General features: G+C 33.1%; 1 protein-coding gene across 3 annotated transcripts in view; it reads right to left on the bottom strand.

Annotated features, from left to right (window-relative positions):
• PCDH17 (protocadherin 17) overlaps positions 1 to 21,501 on the bottom strand; it is a 97,576-nt gene that overhangs the window by 48,023 nt on the left and 28,052 nt on the right. For 2 of the 3 annotated variants that reach the window (XM_031655872.1, XM_021929667.2), the window contains 2 exons: positions 13,848 to 13,906; positions 13,541 to 13,713 (listed from right to left, as the gene is read on the bottom strand). In XM_031655872.1, coding sequence (XP_031511732.1) covers positions 13,541 to 13,713; positions 13,848 to 13,906 — 232 coding nt within the window. The remainder of the gene's footprint in view (positions 1 to 13,540; positions 13,714 to 13,847; positions 13,907 to 21,501) is intronic. The other variant, XM_031655873.1, reaches the window with a different exon arrangement.

Raw genomic sequence — 21,501 nt, 5'->3', positions numbered from 1 at the left:
ACTTTCAAGACCCTATTACAAGCTCGTGTAATTTGTGAAGTCATTCCTTATTTGCTTCTCTAACAAAATTAATTATATATACATACACACATACATATATATATATAAAAGTAGATATAACATTTACCTAATGGAATTACAGATCAATAATAGAGAGTTGATATCCTCAAAGACAAAGCACTTCAAAGGCAAACAGTGTCATATACATGAGTGTTGAAGTAATATTTACCGAATTACCTTATCCATATATTAATTAATGATAATGAGATCCGGCTCTGAACAAACATCAAAACATAACCCCATGAGTAAAGGAAATATTCTCAGATTTATATTTACTTAAGATGTAATCTATTGTCTATTTTTTTCTAACAGAGTGGAGTAATGATTGCATACATCATGAAGTTATTCTGTATGCATTAAAATTTTCTCAGCTTTTCTTGCCATCTCCCATTAAATACTACAAATACTGTTAGCTTGTAAAGGTAAAAGGTCAGATATCTGTATAAAGAATATTATGTAATGAACACAGTAATTCAAATTAGAAAGAAAATGACTCTGAACAAAAAACAATTTCATCTTTCTATATGAATTCTCAAATCCTCAAAGAAAATAAAATCTAGGGCAGACAAATCAATTTCCATGAAATATATATTTTGTTTTAAAAATAAACCCAGTGTCAGAGGTAAAGGTGTATTTATTATTGGTCTGCAAATCCTAAAAGTGCTATTCAAAATGATCCTATGCTGTGATTATACATTACCATGTGCCTAGATTACTTTTTAGCTTCCCAAAGTAAATATTTATTATATTTACTTTGGCTATATTTACTTTGGCTAGACGAAATAGTCCATCATCACTTATACTCTTTTTTTTTTTTTTGTATCCAGTCCAAAGATTCCTAACTGCACAATTCTATTACAATTTCATAGAATATTGGATTAAATAATGTATCTTGGTAGTAGATAAATTTTTTTCATTATACAACTGCTTAAATCATCATCAATATAACTTGTCAAGAATTTTAAAAAGGAAAAGCTGTAACATGCAACTTAAATATAAGATAAGACTGCATATTCATTATTCATAATTTTAAAATAAAAAAATCCACATCTCGAAGTAACTTTGTTACATTTTTGGTGAATAAAACTGACTTGAACTGGCATAGGTTACTTATATTAGGAATTTACCCCATTTAGTGAGAGTATTCAGATTTCTCACTACACAGTGTTAATGTGTTTGATTATGGATACTGCCACAGAATCCAGTGGAAATGATACATAATGTATGTATATGCACTATAGCACCTTTCTAAGATCAGAAAAATTCTTAACTCTGGAAAGCACAGAGTTTCAATGATTATAGGCCTAAATATCATAACATCAATTTTCAAAAATCCATGAGAACTATGAGACTGAAAAGTAAAGAAAAAATTAATTTTAACATGTTAAAATATTTGGTTTGATATATTCCATGCCCCTAAATCTTTTTTTTTTTTTTTTAGCAATTATAAATATGAAATAATGGCCACATGTGTTTTTGACACATGTGCACCTTGTGGTAGAATATCTTGGTAATTTTCTTAGCTTCTCTGAATTTTTACGTATCTGAGTGTCATTTGTATAAGTGTTTATGTGAAATAAGAGATTCATGGACTTTGCCCTGCACTTTATAGAAAACATTAGAGCCACCTATTATAAACTACCAGTAATTGTTTACCCTTTTCTTCTACATCTATGTTTATGTTTTCAAATTTATTTCTTCATTCCTTTCTTTACAGGAGAAGAGTTTATCTTTACTTTAAAGCTAGCCTCCCCATCATGCTTCAGTTAATATCCTTTTTCTAGTCCAATCCTTCAATATTTCCTCCTAATTGGATCAGCTGCTTTAGTATATTGACAATCAATTTTATTGAATAGTAAAACCTTTTTTCATTCATAGCACTATCTTCCTTAGCTACCCCAGCTCCCTCTCCATTACTTGCTATGTTTTCTTTGAAACAGGAGGAAACTTTCTGTCTCCAATCTCTGACCATAATTCCTTGGCATATCCCTCTTCAAAAAAAACCTATGTATCATATACGATATGATGTTTTGAGGAGTGTGTGTGTATGTGTGTGTATATATATATGTGTGTGTGTGTGTATGTGTATATATATATTCACACATTGTGAAATAATTAAATCTGGCTAATTAAAAAATGTATTACTTCACATAGTTATTATGTATGTAGGGAGAACACTTAACATCCACAGTCTCTGCATTCTTCAAGAAAACAATGTATCATCTTTAACCATAGTCACCATGCTGTACAAAAGATCTCTTGAACTTATTTCTTCTAACTGTAATTACATATCCTTTGACTTACATCTCTCTAATCCTCTAGCCCAGCCTCTCAACCACTTCGGCCTCTGGTAACCACCATTTGACTCTCTATTCCTGTGAGATCAGCTTTTTTGGATTCCACGTGAGTGAGATCATGCAGTATTTGAGTTTCTGTGCCAGGATATATCCTTTTGAAATCTCTTATCTTTAACATCTTAACTCCTCTCATGGAAATCAGGAGTGACCTGTCAGTTGTCAGATTGTATAGTTGTTTCGTGAACTTCATTGTGTTAGATTTCTCTAATGAATCGACATTGTGTGTTTTTGCCTAGCTTCGGCCACTGTGACTATGTAGCTTCCTACCCCTTTCCTTCCTTACTGACTATGGCTTTCCTCTTCTTGCTGATAACTCTTCTGTCTCTGTTCATTCTCCTCTGAACACATCAAACAATTCATTGAAACATTGTATATATATCTTCTATATATCATGCTTGTTTATGCTGTGTAAGTTTCTCCTTATCTCTCAAAGTAAAATTCTGTTCATCTCCTAAGTCCTAGCTCAAATTTTAACTCTTACATGAAATCTTCACTAAGTATTAGTATTCTATCCCTCCTCTTTAAAAGCCCCAGAGTTTTTCATTTATACCTAAACAACAATACATTATTTTCTACATTTTACTATATTTTCAATATATATTTCATTTTCATTACTAGATTGTAAATTCTTTGAAATAGTTTTCATAAATCCCAAGAGAGCCTAGGGAATTTGCTAGGAATCTTCACTGGAATGTAAGCTCTATGTGAGCAGGAATGTTTGTTTCACTTACTACTCAATCTTTAACACTTGAAACAGTATCTGTCACATGCCAGAAGTACAATATACATTTGTTGAACAAACATTCAACATGACAACTAAGACAGTCCTATATGCATAGTGGGCACGAGACAACAAGTTAGTTAAAAATTCAAAACATATTTTTTCAAGTAAATGCTTCTTCTTTCAAAATAGTGAGTTTGAAAAGTTATCTATTTATGCTAGTCACATATAATCACATATTTGGGACTGCCCTCTGAACTAGTTTGTGAATCATAAAATACAACCAGCTCAGCATATTTTATTCTAAACAGACACAGCATTATTCAGCTAATATATTGACGTAATTTGGCTCTCAATTATACTTGGCCGGAAATGAAATCTAAAAACTGTAAGTTTCAGTGAAATATCTCATCTGGGGGTCTCTAGATTTTGGATTTCCACAGAACATACTGAGTATTTTTCTTGGCAGGCTGAACTATTACTGACCTCTTCCTCTTCCTAGCTTCTTAGTGTTGTGTTCTGTGGGATTACGTTATGAACCCTATTATCTTTACCCTATTATCTTTTCTCCCAATATTCTTTCTCATTAATTTACTTGGATTTAAGTATGGTTCTATGCCAATAACTTGCAAGTTTATATCTCCTGACCTCTCTGATTGCCAAACTGTGATTGCCAGCTGCCTTTCCTGATACTTCCATATGGGTGCCTCAGACATTTCTAATTAACATGTCTAAATCTAAACTCTTCTTTATAAAGCCCAAATGTTGTTCCTGCAGTGACCTCACCCTGTCTTCACCACCTTACTAAACTGGACTATTGTTTAGGAAGCTACTTAAGTCACAATTCTAAAATACAACAACACATCAAGTTTTATACTACCTGATTGTTTTCTGAAGGTTTTCTCAAAGATCTGGTTGTTTTTTTTTGTTGTTATTTTTTGTTTTTCCTAGCATCCCTGGAAAAAAATTTCAAATGTTCCACATTACGGAGTCAATTTTAATAAACATATAATCGTTGGACATTAAGAGATAATTAACACATACATAACGTTAAAAACTTAATTAAGGCAATAAACAATTCAATTAGTATTCCATTTAGTTAGACATTAAGTCATTTTTTTCCTTTAGAATTTCTTATCCCAAAAGCTAATTTCAAATAGAATGCTAAGCAATCCGTTATCATTATAAAAGTAGTGGTATATATCAAAACAAGTTTTTAATCATTTACTTTGTTCATTCCTCCTACCTCTTCACTACTCTGGACTTCATTTTCTCTTGCCTTGGACTACCTCCCAAGCTTCCTAATTTATTCCTCTCTCTCGACATATTTCCAGAAACATCATCTCTTTAAAATACAAGTTTGCAATGTTACCTCCTGAGCACCCCAATGGCTCTCTATCAGGCTTTGCATCACTGGGCTTCCAGCCACCTCCCTAGTCTAGTATCTGCCATTCCTAGTCTCACACATCGCTACTCATCTGCACCTCACAGCAACTTGCCATACACTGGTTCACTTCATCTGTGCTTCTGAGTGTTTCCTGTCATCCTCCCTCGTCTGACTACTCTGCCAAGTGTGCAGAAGGGTCTGCTCAAATGTTTCTTACTCCACAAAATCTCTTTGATTCCTTAAATCTGGGCTGGGTTTTCATTCTACATGAATTTTGTGGACATATGTCTCACTGCACTGACCTCATAGTTTATATGTCAGATTCTCTTCAGATTCTCTTATGACAGTGTGCGCTCCCTGAAAACCCAGTCTGTGCCTCAGCTCATCTTTGTATTCCATGGTATAGCTGTTTATTTTAAAACAGTGAATGAATAAATGAATGAGTTAAAAGCTTTCCTATTTCCATGATTCCTTACAACACTAAGGAAAGAATCATTGAGCAACAGGTAAGAGAAATGGAGATATTGTTCACAGACTGACAAAATATATACATCCTAGTGTTTGGTGATAATGCAGTAGTGTCAGTGGGTACATCTGAGCTTTCATTCAATATATGTTAAAGGATCAAGAATGAAGCTCTCAAAAATGACCACTTACATCTTCAGATTTCCTCCAGGTAAGGAAATAAATGGTGCTGCTACAGGTTTGATGTGCCTATTTGGAGACTTTGAAGTCTCTATTGTGTGTTATGGAAATGGCTTGGTAGGATGGAAAGAGTCCTAAAGTGGAAAACTACAAATGCGGAACTAGTATTGCCTTTGCCACTAACATGAAGACTCAATGGAAACTGTTTTCTTACTTATAAAATGGAGGCATTATACTTCAAGTTTTCTTCTCACCATAATGTTTTGTAATATGGTTTTTAAAAGAACAGAGAACTTCTAATATTGGAACATGCTCTCAAAGTGAAGTAAGAGAAAATTTCTGGGGAATGTTTTGGACCTATTAAAGCAACAAAATTATTTCCTTAAGTTCTTAATTAACTGATGCTGATAACTTGTCTGAATTTTAATAGTGTATGGGCACACTCCTAGTTTCATAAAAGTGTACTTAATAATAGTACATGATTTGTCTTAATAAAAAATAAAACAGGTAGGCACAGTGGCTCTAGCTTGTAATCCCAGCACTTTGGGAGGCTGAGGCAGAAAGATTAGTTGAAGCCGGAGTTCAAGAGCAGCCTGGCCAATGAAACAAGACCCCGTACCTACAAATAAATTTGAAAAATTAGCCAGGTGTGGTGGTGTGTGTCTGTAGTCCTAGCGACTTTGAAGGCTGAGGTAGGAGGATCACTTGAGGCCAGGAGATCAAGGCTGCAATGAGCTGTGATTGCAATATTGCACTCCAGCATGGGCAACAGAACGAGATCCTGTTTCTAGAAAGAAATAGAATGAAATAAAAAAATAAAACAAAATATTGTCATTATAATAAAATCTAAAAAAGGAAAATCCTCTGATATGTTGAGATATTTACTTGAAAAATACAATAATTATAAGGCAGGAGAGGGCTTTTAGGACTTTTGAAAACACGGTCCCAGCATTCCCTAATTTTATTCCCTAATTTTAGCAAAAGCAAGATATTATCAAAATCACTCATGTGATTTTGATAATATCACTCATGGTATCACTCATGGTAAATCATACAACACTTGTTAGGAGTCTTTACAATGAGCAACAAATATGAGGATCATAAAATCTCTCTATTTTCATGATACCAGCTGCTGGATTCTAGAAGCAGATGTTTGCACATGTGAAAAATATATTGAAACTTTTAAAGTTAGGTAAACCATGGGGCAATTGCAAACTTTGGTAAGCAAAAGTAAACTGAAGCTGCATACAATTTGGGAAAAACACTTTATCCAGAAAACATAAACAGAGATGAATTTTGAAAGTCTTGAAAGACAGCACAGGAGGGTGCAAAAGTTGACACTGAGATGCTATTAGATGAATGCATTCTAGTAAAACCTTACAGGGATTGAAAATAATTGGAAGTCCTGGCAAATAGTGCAGTTTCTTACATGCCACCTATGTGAATTACAAAGCAACAGTGTCCTTAAACATTTCTAAGTATTTTTTTTCCTGGTATTAAACATTCAATAGTTTCTTCCTGTCCCCCATATGTGATAGTAATTTTCTATTTCCTTCCTAAGACAAATTTACTATTAATAAGCTTACAGCAGCATTTCTTTTAAAAATTGTTTTCAGAGACCGGCAGGTGGCCACTACAAGGAGGGACACAGTCATCACCTTCATGTTCTTGGTTAAGCGGAAGTGGTTTTGTGGCAAGCCAGGTCTCACTAACAGGTGAACAGCAGGTCTCTGTGACAATGGTCTCAGCACGGATTGAATGGTTAGGTTAAATATTAAAAACTGAAAGAGCCAGTGCCCCTAAACAAAGGCTGGAATGTAACAAAAGTCCATCAAGAGTCTTGAGTAGGCCTTTCCTGGGCCTTAGAACATAACAAGATAACAAAGGAATTCTTAACAGGACAAGTTTGATTAAACAGGTTTTATTGGGGATCTGAAGAAACTTATCAGACCTCCACAAACAAATTTTATTCGGATGTCTAAAGGAACTTCCCAAACCTCCATGATTTAGCAGGAGACAAGATGAGGGTAATCACCCCTGGCACCCGGACCCATCTAGATTAAGTAAATTTACTGAGACTCCAGAGGAAGGTCTTTAGGACTCTGACCTTAGTTATAGATTAGAAGAAGTTAATCGCTTATGTCTTTGAACAAATGCACACTTACACATAGGCATAAGCTTTGAAGGTTTATAAGCTCTGGAAAACTTTGTGATTTTGACTTAGTCTGGTGATATTTTCTCAGCCTTTTCCCTGTACCCGTTACAGAAATAAACTCTCTTCTTTCCCAGTTCGTCTGCATCTTGCTGTTGGGCCACAAGAATAAGCGTCTCCACCCTCTCTTTGGCCTGGGAAAAGTTTGGCTGTTGTCTGTTATGGGAAAGTCTGGGAAAGGCCTCGACTCATTAATTGGAAGAGTCAGAACTGCAGTAACCATTCCACAGACTAGAACACAGAAAGAAACAGTTCTACTACTTTTTTATTTAGTGTCAGTTATAAGGAAGATTGTAAAGTAAGTGGTTTATGTTCAACACCTTATACCTCTAGCTCACTAACTTCACACAATCTGAATGTGTGTTTCTACACATTCATCCCCAGGTGGACATGAGCCTCGACTTCTATTTCCTTGCTATAGCTTTCTTAAATAGTTCCTTCATGGTAAAATACAGGTTGTGGAAAGTTTTTTAATCGGTTTCATTTCCAAACATAATTCGAAATATGATGAAATTTCAGTCGTTATATGGTGAATTAGAAAGGGAGAGTTGAGGGAGTGAAACTCAGAGCCTCCCCCACCTCCACCTCTAGGCAACTGTGAAATTACATAACAAACACTGCTCTTATTTAAACTAGCCTAAGCCTATTTTGATTAAGGTGGCTCCAGGCAAAATACAAGTACTAACTTAAAGAAACAAAAAAATATTTATTAGCTTTACTTTCTGTGATTTTCTAGAATGTTCTCTAGGAAGAAAAAAAAAGTCATCCTTAAGAAAGAAATTTAGTCTTAAAACTGGAATTCACTAAAGCAAACCAAAGATATTTGATATTCCTATTACCGTCAACTTTTCATGGATTTTAAAAATTGGATTTGAATCGGGAATTTCATTATGCAATTTTTTAACTCAATGTAATTTGAGAAGACAGATTTTCTAACAGTAGAGGCAGGAGAAGGAAGCCATAGGATTAAATAGAAAACTAGAAATTACAAGGCAATTAAATAAAATGAAAAAAATGAGAAAGAATTCGAATGGCAATCCCTGAGAAGCAGAGAAGTCCTTGAATCCAGTCACAGGGGAAGGGACCAACAGCCGGTCACCCAAAAGGGTGATTTTAGAATTGGTTGGCACACAGATTGTCAACAGAATTATCATGCACAATTCTATTCCACTAGGTTCAGGCTTCAAGGAGTTGGTTTCAGTCAACTATAAAGATAGCAGAAGGGCCGGGCGCGGTGGCTCAAGCCTGTAATCCTAGCACTTTGGGAGGCCGAGACGGGCGGATCACGAGGTCAGGAGATCGAGACCATCCTGGCTAACACGGTGAAACCCCGTCTCTACTAAAAAATACAAAAAAAAAAAACTAGCCGGGCGAGGTGGCTGGCGCCTGTAGTCCCAGCTACTCGGGAGGCTGAGGCAGGAGAATAGCGTAAACCCGGGAGGCGGAGCTTGCAGTGAGCTGAGATCCGGCCACTGCACTCCAGTCTGGGCGACAGAGCGAGACTCCGTCTCAAAAAAAAAAAAAAAAAAAGATAGCAGAAGGCTGATCATCCTTGGAAAATTGGGAACTATCACTTAGCCATCATTAAGGAGCTCAGAGAAATTGCTGGTAAGCATTTATAAGGACTGTACATTTATTATTTGAAATCAATGGAGACTACTAAATTTTAGAAAATGCTTATTAAATCTTTTCATGAAGAAAAAGTTATTGCTAACAATCAAAATATTTTACAGGGCTTCTAATGGATAGAAATTCATAGGTATAGTACTTACTTAAAGAAGCTAAAATGTGAATAATATTCCGAGGCTTAAGAAAACATTAGCTTCATAAATTCTTAAAAGAGTTGTATTATTTATAAAACTATATGTGGCTCTTCTTTACAGAACTAATACTATATTTATTTTCATTAGATTTTGGTATAAATCAGTTTATCTTCTTCCAAAATATAAAATCAGTTAAAAAAAATCAAATATATTTTTCTCAATAGTCCATGGTTTTCTTTTCCCATTTTTAAAATAAACAATAGTTTATTAGGTAAAAATACATATTTACCTTTTTTATTAAGTAATATGCTATTATGGTACTATACAACTTCCAAAACATTTGGAATTTTTTAGTCTACCTACCTACTGTATTTTATAAAGGACGAAGGGGGGGTATGGAGAAAATCTAATTAACTAATAGAAAACTAGGGCACAAATATGCAATAAAATGGAAATTAGGTACATTCTTTGAATTTTTTTCCATCACACTAAAAGAAAAAATAACCTCTTTCTACTAAAGGGTTTATTAACATTACATCCTTAAAGCTGTCTTCAGCTCTAGTACAGTATATCACACCTTCAATTAGCTGCTGAATTCTTTTAAATTATCTTGCCAAAAGAGTGGGCAATACATTACCTTTGGTATGCATTTGTAATTAAACTAATGGTAACAAAAATACACAAATATCAGGAATGGAGCAAATAGAAAAAAATTCACTGCACAAAAGATGAGAAACAAAGTAATATTTGAGCTAATAAAATAAAATCTCAAAAGGCCTAAGTCATTTCCAAAGGAAAACCACTATTAACAAAGAAAGTATTGAAAACGTAAAGATTATTTTTGAAATTGATTTTCATTTCTAAATTAAAGAAATATTTCAATTTAAATATAAAAGATTATTTTTCTAAAATGAGATCATTTTAGTTGGAAAATAATCTCATACAAAAATATAAAACATAATATACTACTGAATTTTAATTGAAATCTGTGTAATGCACTGCTACACATTTTTAGTAAGAGAAAATGACTGATAAACACGTCTCCTTTCATTTGGCTCTAGCTTTTTCTCGTAAGAGAAAATTTACTTTTGCTTTTTGGATAATTTTGAAACTATTAAAATTAGGGTTTAATATTTGAAATCTACATGAAATAATGATTTGCATATGGCTGCCATCATCTGTCATCTATAAATAAAGTTATTTATATGTGTGCTTGACTTACTTGTGGAATTGTCTCTCATGATGTTGTTCAAATAGAATAACTAAATATATTGATCAAGACAATAGCTGCTTGCTTCTTTAACATTTTAACATTATTTCTGAGTAAACTACTCATTACATGAATAGTATAAAACATTGTTTGAAAGAGCAGGCTTTGAATATATTTTTTTAAATTTCTATACTGCCTTCACTACTTCTAACTATAGAACATTAAAAAACAGTTACTTAATATCTACTGAATGTGAGAGTAACAGTATTTTCCTATCTATAAATGCCATGAAAATTAAATTGGGTGGGTAATATGTTTCAGGTACTGAGCAAAATACAGTAGTTCAATCAATGCATATGAGAGATTTTGATCTTCTCCCCCTTGGTTTGCACACATTAACTCAAGTTTTTACTTACTGTTTGATGTTTATTCAATATCTTCTTACAGCAATGAGTCAAAATGGTTATTTGAGCAAACTCTCCCATTTGGAGACAAGGTTGTGTAGAAAATAGAAAAGTTAGAGCCATATGCAAACCTAGGATTAAATTCCAACCTGCTGTTCCAGTTAATAAACTTCAAGTTAGCTTATTTTTATATGTAAGATAAAAATAAAAACTTTTTAGAGTTTGTAGGTTAAACAACCTAATGTTGAAATTATTTGCACTGTTTATGGTAAGTGGTAAGAACTCAATAGATTGCAGTCCCCTCCTCTAAATCTAGATGAACAGATACAAGCATAGATACTTGAAAGACAGACAGACTGACGGATAAAATAGTTGACATAGACAATGAAGATAGATAAAGAGATATACAGATAAGAAGTAGAGAAATATAGGAGGATAGAGGACACAGAAAGATGAGAGGAGAGAAAGCAAAGGAGGGGAATATGAAGAGGGAGAAGGGGAGAAAGAGAGAGAGAGTGATCGCCCATCTGTAATTAGTTACATATGATTACTTAAAGGCAGACTCTAAGTAAAATTCAGTTTTGACATTTCTGAATAATCTAAAGTTTCCTTTCATATTCAAAGCACTTAATAGATATTTATTAAATGAATGAATAAATCAAATCAATGGATCAAATATTATTTGTGAAATATTATTTTAACTAACTTTAAATATCATGCTTTAAAGTCAAAGCCAGTCTTTTATACATAATTCAAATAGATTATTTAAGTGTATCTTCTAGGTTCATAATAATTTTCCTGTATTTACTAATAGGAATGTATGGAAGCTTCTTACTTTACAAGAGATATTTCTAATAGGCATTCTTACTCTTAGACTAGCAATTATTTCCTGTGCAATATTAATTAAAATTTATGCCATTTTTGGCATTCTTTTAATAATAATAGCCAACTTCCCTAGACTTCAATTTTCAATATCAAAATTGAAAAAAGAGCTTTTTAGTATAAATTGCGTTTTCATACATAATAAACAAGACTGCTTCCTTTCTCTATGAGAGAATATACACAAAATTCACTCCTATCAAATACATTTCTAAGTTAGTGGTTGGCAAGGAATTACACAGTTAATGTGAACAGCATTTTTTTGTTTTTGCTTTTTTTGTTGGTTTGCTCATTTTTTAAAAAGTTAACAGAGTTTCTCATAAAGATACAATAAACTGTTTACTTACTTTAGGCATTTTCATAAGTAGTAGCCAATCAATTATCTATCAATCATTTTATGTGTCATGCACATAGATGGGTCTATTTCATGCTGTGTATTTACATATCAAGTTTCAACAACCCATTATTGAAAATGTATCTCAAAGATTCATATATTTTATAAAATCACAGAGCTATAACCCATCATGACCATTTAAGTCACGTCGAGTAAACATACAAATTTTCAGAAAATGGGAATAATAAATAAGGATTCGCATTGCTTTTGTTAAAAATATTTTTAAAACAATATTGCACTATTAACACAGAAAGTTGCTATGGTAAAATATCATGAAAAAAGTAATCAGTCTAGCAATTATTATTTTGAAAACACCTTTTTCTGAGGTCAACCTTAAAATAAATTCAGCATAATTATATTTAGTCCAAAAATATTAATATATATTTAAACTGAATATATATTTTGTTTTAAATATATATGTATATATAAACATATATGTATATACTTATATATATGGTATATTAATATTTGCATTAAACATTTTAATATGACTAGAAAACTTAACACGGTATCTGTTGAGGTATATATGATAGAACAGGCTGCCCTACAGGCAAAAATTTACTTTCTATAAATAATTAATCAATAAATGACTTAGAGGTTAGGTTCTCATATTTTAAAGGTAGTTTCTCATTCAAAGCAACTGAAATAATATGTGTAAATATATTTAAATTCTACTAATATTATGAAGACTATTACTATATCAACTAGTCTAGTGCACTTGTAATTGTAAAATCTAATTTATACTACAGTTCTTCTCATTTTCACAATAGGACATAAAAAACCTATTCACAGTTTTTAGTCTTACACATAAGAGTAGCTTAATTTACTTTGGATGAATCATTAGCAAACATTTTATTGTATTTAAAACAACAAAAGCATTAAAATTAATAAAAAGTGATATGAGACCAATAAATTAGAGATAAAATTTTACAAAAATATATGCATTTATTAAGACACATTGTTTTATTATCCATTTCATATCCATGAAGTCTTAGATGTAAATTAAAAGAAAGGCAAAACTCTAGTTTACCTATGACTCTTGAAAAACTATTTTAAAGCTAAAATCCAAACAAAAAATAAATCAACAAACACTGCTAAGAGCTATAAAATTCCAGTGATTTCATTTTACCTAAAAAGTGTGGAATTTACTAATTTTTATACTGTAAATTCATAAATATACATATCTAGCTAATAAACGCCATATTTTCCCTGTTAGTATAACTCCAAATAGGAAAGGGTAGGAAATGTCTATGAAATAAGAACAATCAAGTGACTTTGGTCAAGTTCTTATTTTAGGATTAATGAATGATACCCAGGGCCCTCCTTTTTCATTTTTGACTATGTTATTCAATGGTTACTTTTTGTCTGGGGCAACCTCAAGTTTTGCTGTTTCTTTGCTATATTATCAATGGTCCATTCCACTGTGATAAACTGCAACTCTAGATCTAACAGGTTTATAATGACTGCTTAGGCTTTACACTTTGTAAGCATTGGAAGACTTCACTCACCTTGTTCAAGTGGTTGGCTTTTAGTTGAAGTAGTTTTCATCTTGAGTGCCTCCCTAACAGACATGTCACAGCAGGAGCCTTTGTTAGTGTCTTGGTCACTGTCAGCCTGATCACTGTCCCCGTGCCCACTGTCTCTCAGGCTGGCTCTTTCTGGGTCCTTAAACGTGGAGCTACTGAAATACATATAAAGAAAAAGAAGAGAAAGTGTTGTCTCTACTAGTTTGAATCTGAAGTGTAGTCTCTTGCAAAGCAATTTTGACACGAATGCAAATGGGGAAGCTGAGAAAAGTTATTTAATAGGCCTTACCTTTGAACAAACTGCTGCCTGCTGCCCATGTAATTGGGCTCTGCGGGAAAATTGTCTGTCTGTGAAAGAGAAGGAAAAAAATACGTATAGTTGTACACTGGACAAATCTCCTGCAGAGCAACAAGATTTCCTAGTGGAAAAATGATTAATAATTCAAAAATTCCCTTAATCTTCAGATTTGTACATTTTAATTAAATTGGAAATTGCTGACATGTAATTATGTACTCAGAACAATTAAATGATTCCGGTCCACAAATTACCTGGTAAAGTAAACAATGAGCCTGTCATAACTGGCATTCTCTTTCAGTACCAGGATGGATAACACTGTCTGTGTTGTTTCATTACTTAGATATTAAGATAGAATATTTGTGGGAGGAGTGGGAAAATGACCTAATTTCTCCATATTAAAAGTGTGAATTATTTAATAATACTCATTTTTAAACATAATTACATCATCTGCTGGGATTCTATGCCTTTCTTGATGTAATATCATTTAAAGTCATTCACTCCTCAATTAAGAGATGCAGGGCCTTTCCTTCAAATTTTGCCAGTAATGGATACAAGCATATCACATATGGTTGAACTCATAGCTATAATTCATTCTCAGCTACAACCCAACTATGGAAATTATATGCAAACAATCCAGTGAAAATGGATTTCTATTTTACTTCCTAGTTATCAAAAACAAAACAAAACAAAAATAAGAGAGAAAAAATTGTTACTTAAAACGTAAAGACATTGAGAAAGCAGGCTTGCTTTTGCGGTTGTTTTTACTGCTTCCAAACTGACATGGAGGTCTGCCAAAAAGAACTGAATTCTCCTTGTATCATGGAACAGAGTCTTTTGGGAGAAAGAGACTGGATCTTTCATAGATTTCCCTATACTGTACATTCATACACATTACTTCTTCTTGCAGCTGACTTAGTGACAAAGCTTCTCCTGTTTTCTGCATCACCTCATATTATACTCTGAAGCAGCTATGGGTTCCTACAAGATCATCCAGCATACAAGTATCAGTGACATGGGGATCATACAAATAATGAAGCAGAGGGCCCAAGGTAAGACTTAATGTAGTACAATATGTGCTTTCCTTATGAATAAGGCTAATTTAAAATAAGATACTCTTTTTTTTTTATTCTTCACATATAATAATATAAAGTATTTGGCTTTGTGAGCAATTACTGAAAAAAGAAAAAGACATGTTAAGAATGATAGTTTAAAGTATTGGTAAGTAGTATAAGGTATTGATATCATTAAAGAATGATAGTTTAAAGTATTATGTGAGTTTCATTGTCAAGTTTGGGGACAGAACCCCCACCTCCCAAATTTCTTAATATATAACCTTGTTTGGTTTGCCCAAATGACCTTTATCAAAGTACATGCAAAGATGAAGTGAAGTATTGGAAGACTTCACTCACCGGCATCTCGAAGTACATGCAAAGATGAAGTGAAAAGGGTGGATTCATTGCTCACTCCTAACCATCTTTTACTAGCAGTTGGTAGCAGACACTTTCCGTTAATGTATTGTATTAATTTCTAGATTCAGTGAAGCACCTTACTTCTTGTTTCCATAATGACAAAATATTAGTTTTTAAGGATAACTTGTTTTTCTAGCAAAGTTAATAGCAGTAGTCAACACCAGTGGCAAAAATGTTTGCAAAAATATTTTGAAAAATTTTTAAACTATATTAGTCACTTCACATTTTTAACTTAATAAAAACTAGTTCGTCCTTTGAATTGATCAAACACATGTATCTAATCCACTATTACTGTCAGTTGAAAACTAAATATTAGTGTTTTAGAACACTTCAAGACAACAAAATCCAGGTTATTAAAGAGACAATAAAACATAATGTGAAATCAGAAACTCTAGTTATAAGCACTATTATAAGTAGTCTTGTGATTTTAATGGTTTTAATTAAGTGGAACCTCATAGCATGTGGATACCTATTCGTTTAGACACAAGGAAATAGTCTGGGGAAACTTTATTTTCTCTAGATACTGTCCTGATAGGAACAGTATCTAGAAATGTTTGCATATTATTAAAGTTCTAAAAGTTTCTAATTAAATAAGAAACTTAAGCTAAGAAATGAAATCATATTTCAATTGAATGAAGAACTATTAAAATTACATGTACACACACATGTATTCATGCATGAGAATTTGATGAACTCTGGGCAATGGTACTGCTGCCAAATATTGGTCTGATGAAGATAAAAAAAAACAAGAGGAAGGGAGAAAAGAAGGGTGTTTGGGGGAGAACAAAAGAAAATGGAAAGTCAAAGAAAGGCCAGGTGGGGTGTCTCACACCAGTAATCAGAGTACTTTGGGAGGTGGAGGCAGGAGGATCACTTGAGTTCAGGAGTTCGAGACCAGCCCTGTCAACGTATTGAGACCCCATCTCGATAAAAATAATAAGAAAATTAGCCAGGTGTGGTGGTGCCCACATGTAGTCCCAGCTGCTCAGGAGGCTGAGATGGAGAATCACTTGAGCCCAGGATGTCGAGGCTACAGTGAGCTGTAACAGTATCACTGTACTCCAGCCTGGGCAACCTATCTCAAAAACAAAAATAAACAAACAAACAGAAATCTGAGGAACAGCAAGAGAAAAGTACAGAGAAAGAAAGTGGGAGAGAGAAACGAAAAGATACATGGAGGAGGAAACAGGGTGAGAGGAGTGAAAAGAAATGTAGAAAAAAGAAGTTGGTTTCTAATTATAGAATTGCACAAAGTACAGTTTTAAAAGTTTGCAATTCAATCACTAGTAAAGTATCAGAAGTTTACTAATAATGTCTGAACTCAACGATTAAAGTAGATAGGAACATGAGAGATTGTGTGTGTGTATTATTATCATAATGTAATAGCCATTTGGCCTTTAACAAACATATAACTAATTCACTACATTTTCATTATCTAGACTCCAAAGGTGTTTGAAAATTCATTTAAAATAATCTGAATATCAAATAACAGTATTTACATATAAAAATGAAAAATATAGAAAAAACCATGTGTATGATGGCATCATTTAATTAGACGTATAAGAGCATTCAGACATTTTACAACACTATGCTCTAAAAATTGAGTTTTACCTTTTCCATTTATAATTCATAAATTTTAAGTCTTGGAAGGGGGTAGAATTTGAGGTCAGACATTTGTACATTTAGGGCTCAGTAAAGTAATTACATGAATATCTACAATGCTTGAAAACCTTATCTTTCATGCAAGCTAATCACTATTTTTTTCTCTTCAAACTCAACTTGAACACAGTGACTTTTATATGATAAACATATAAACATGATAATTTGTTTATCATTAAAAGTATCACATGTACCTACAATTGGTGGGTAGTTACATAAATGTTTTCAAGTAGATATTTTAAAAACTTTATGTTAATCTATTTAAAAATCTACAAAAATCAATAATAAATGAGACAAAAGTTATCTTCTTAAAAAAAGTGATTATTTGCTCATAACAAAACCCATGTGAACTAACATACTGAATGTACCCTCTTATTTTTTTATTTTCTTTTTTTGTGTGTGTTAAAGTTAATAAAAATTTAGATATTCTTTATTTTCCTTTGTGCAGAAATTAAACAAGAAAATAAACAAGTGAGCAAGCAAGCAAACACTTAAGTTGGATAAAGTTTGCAGAATATGAATTCTTTGATTGTTTGTCTTTTTTCTTTACTAGCAATCAGCGAACTGTGGTACATTTATAAATGATATTAAAAATCAACATTTTTATCAGCAGTATTCAGTAACAAACTATTCCTAAGGATATGCAATCTTCTACAACTTGCTATCTGATCCAAATTCTGAAAGAAATTATTGTAATTTTAAAAAAATCTTGTCTGAAAAAGGTCAAAAGACAGTATGTAGTGAAACTGAGTCATACTGGCTGAAACTAGGAAAGCTCTCTATTTATGGAAGTAGGTTATTTTGATATGGCATGTCCTTAAGTTCATCTGAGAGGAGTAAAAGCAATACACTTACAATAGCTCCTATCAATTAATTATTTAACAAATTTTTTTTTTAAATGTATAGGATCTGTATGCTGAACATTATTAAAAAATGAAATAAATTTAAAGGACCTAAATAAATGGAGAGATATATGTTTATGGATTGGAAGGCAATTTGGATCCCCAAATAATGTATGCATGTAACATAATTTCATGCAATTCTCAGCAAAATTTTCTGTGTACTTAAACAAGATGATTCATCAATTAATATATGATAGGAGATGAACTATAATACCCAAAACAATTTTTTAAAAGATAAATCAATTTCTGAGGAAATTACACTACTCCCTTTCAAGACTTACTGTTGGGCCCAGCATGGTGGCTCATGCCTGTAATCCTAGTACTTTGGGAGGTCAAGGTGGGTGGATCACTTGAGGCCAGGAGTTCGAGACCAGCCTGGTCAACATGGTGAAAAACCCTTTGTCTACTAAAGAAAAATACAAAAATTAGCTGGGTTTCAAGGCGCATGCCTGTAATCCCAGCTACTTTGGTGGCGGAGGCATGAGAATCGCTTGGATCCAGGAGGCGGAGATTGCAAGAGCTGAGATCTCACCACTGCACTCCAGATTGAGCAACAGAGTGAGACTCTACCTCCAAAACAACAACAACAAAAACACTTACTATCGAAGCCACACTTATGAAGACTGCAGCATTGCCAAACGAATGAATACACACAACAATGGAACAGAAAACTGTCCAGAAGCAGACCCACACAAATATGAAGAGTTGCTTTTTGACAAAGTTGAAAAGACAATTCAATATATATTTCAGTAGAAATAAACCTTGATCTATACCTTACACATTAGACACACACACACACACACACACTCTCTCTCTCTCTCTCTTTCTTTTTTTCTTTCTCTCTCTTTCTCTCCTTCAGACACGGAACATAGACCTAAATGCAAGTAGTAAAACTAAAAATATTTAGTAGAAAACTTAGCAGAAAATCTTTGTGACAGGGCACTGTACAGTTGTTAGACAATATCAAAGCATGACCCACAGAAGAAAAAGTTGGACTTTATGAAATTAGAAATGTTGGTTTTGCAAAGACAATGTTAAGAGAATTTAAAAATAAGCTACAACCCTTGAGAGAACATCTGTAATGTTGTATGCAGACTGTATAAAGAACAGTCAAAACTAAACTAAGAAAAAGAAAACACTTGAAAGGCTTAACACTAATCATATGGAATATATTGATGGCACAGAAGCACATGAAGAGATATTTACTATAACCTGCAATTAGGAAAATGAAAAAATCACAATTATAATAAAATGACATTATATGTTTATTATATTACATGAAATTTTAAAACTTAACAATACTAATGCTGATGAAGATGTGGAACAACTGGAATTCTCATACATTTAGATGAAAATGCAAAGTGGTACAGCTACCCTGGAAAACAACCTGGCCATTTCTTATGTCAAACATAAATCTATCATACGACCCAGCAATCCTACTTCTAGGGACATACCCTAAAAAAAATGAAAACTATGTTCACACAAAATTCTGTATGTTTGCCCCAAACTGGAATCAGCCTAGGTATCTTTCAAAAGGTGAACAGACAGACCATCATACATATTCATACATATGTATGTTAAAATACCATTTAGCAATGAAAAAATGGACTACTGTTGGAACAACCCAAATGAATCTCAAAACCTTTATGTTGAGTGAAAAAAAGTCAATCTTTAAAAATTGCCTACTGTATCATTCAATTTATAAGACTAGTAATTAAAAAAAAAAGCAAAGCTATTATGCCACAGAACAAATCCGTGGTTGCTAGGGGTTAAAGGTGAGGGAAGGTATGATAGAGAGAGAGAGAGCATAAGGAAGCTTTTAAAGTGATTGAACTGTTCAGTATCTTGCTTGTTTCATGAAACTACACATGTATGAACATTCATAGAACTATACACCTCAAAAAAAGTTCACAGTACTGTAACTAATTTTAAAAGCAAATGGTAATACCAAAATATACCTAATGTGCTTTCTGCATCACATATATGCTGAGGATTCTTCTGTCTGAGAAAATAATTATAATACAAGTTATTTTTTTGAATATTCTCAACAAAGAGAGTTTCTGAACTTGTCTTTTAAAATGATACTGAGTCAATTTGTAAAACCTATGTAAAAATTTAATATTTATTTGGACAGAATACAAATGAATTTGGATATAAATATCTACTTAATCACACCAGCAAATCCAAGCAACAGATCCATAGCTCAAATTTTATTCAATTTTATTTTTTGAGACAGAGTCTCACTTTGTCATCAGGCTGGAGTGCAGTGGCGTGATCGTGGCTCACTGCAGCCTGGACCTCCCAGGTTCAAACGATCTTCCTGCCTCAGCCACGCAAGTCACTGGAACTACAGGGGTGCGCCAACATGCCAGCTTTTTTTTTTTTTTTTTTTTTTTTCAGTAGAGACAGGGTTTTGCCAAGTTGCCCTGGTCTCGAACTCGAACTCATCAGCTCAAAAGATCCACCCGACTCGGCCTTCCAAAGTGCTAAGATTACAGGCATAAGCCACTGAACCCAGCCTTCAAATTTTATTTCCTCCAAAGAATTTTTTTTCTTATGTGCATCTCTGATTTACCCAGCCATAAAATAAATACTTTATATAAAAACTTCAAACTGAACTTGTTGCAAAGTAGTAGCTTCTCTTTTGAACACAGAAAAGAAACATGGCTAGATCATGGAGGACTGGGCTCTGTCTTCAAAACTGGTAAATTCTTTTAATTTTCAAAATGGCTCATAAAACTGTTTCTACCTTTAGAAGTAAGTTAATACCATACTTTGTAAAAACTCAAAAGACATGTAATACAAAATGATTAGCCTCTGAAATGTAGCAAAATATATGCAAAATATTGTCAAAATAATTTACAATTTGGCAGCAAAATTAAGATAATATAAGAGTATCCAAAATATAGGATTTTAAGTTTATATGAGACAATGTATGCAAATTTCAAGTTTATAATACAATTCTCATTATAAGTTTTTAATTTTTAAATTGTGCAGCACTGTAATGATATGAAATAATGGTAACTGGATGAGTATATGGTAAATTTTAATACAACACTTGGATTTCTATAAAGTTAGACACCTGTGGGATGAGAAAAATAAAGACCTCATCATTTTGAGTCTAATTTCTAGTGAATTTCTAAGAAAAATATCAGAATACTAGTCTTCAAATGTATCCCTGCAAAAGGAAGAGAAGAATAATGTGAGCAGCAGGGAACTATTCTACGGTCAGTTTTTCACCATCAAATATACCATTTAAGCAAATGCTGCTAGAATTCAATCTGAGATTAATTTACATACTCTAATAATTATACATGGGTGTGTGTGTGTGTGTGTGTGTATACACACACCCATTATAGATAGAGTCATGAGATATTCAGGAAATTTCCTATGAAGGGAACAATTCTGACACACCATAGAACTCTGACACTTCCAGAATGATTGGTGCGGGGACATAGGAGGCAATGGATTATAAACTGCTAGCATTCTTTTGTACTTTCAGTAGAGGTGGAAGCTGAGGCAGGAGAATCACTTGCACCCAGGAGGCGGAGGGTGAGGTGAGCAGAGATTGCACCATTGCACTCCAGCCTGGGTGACAGAGCAAGAATCCGTCTC

Source organism: Papio anubis, chromosome 15 (genome assembly GCF_008728515.1).
Source record: "Papio anubis isolate 15944 chromosome 15, Panubis1.0, whole genome shotgun sequence".
NCBI classification, from domain to species: domain Eukaryota; kingdom Metazoa; phylum Chordata; class Mammalia; order Primates; family Cercopithecidae; genus Papio; species Papio anubis.
The sequence above is the reverse complement of the archived record's forward strand: the minus strand, read 5'-3'. Positions and strand labels throughout refer to the sequence as shown.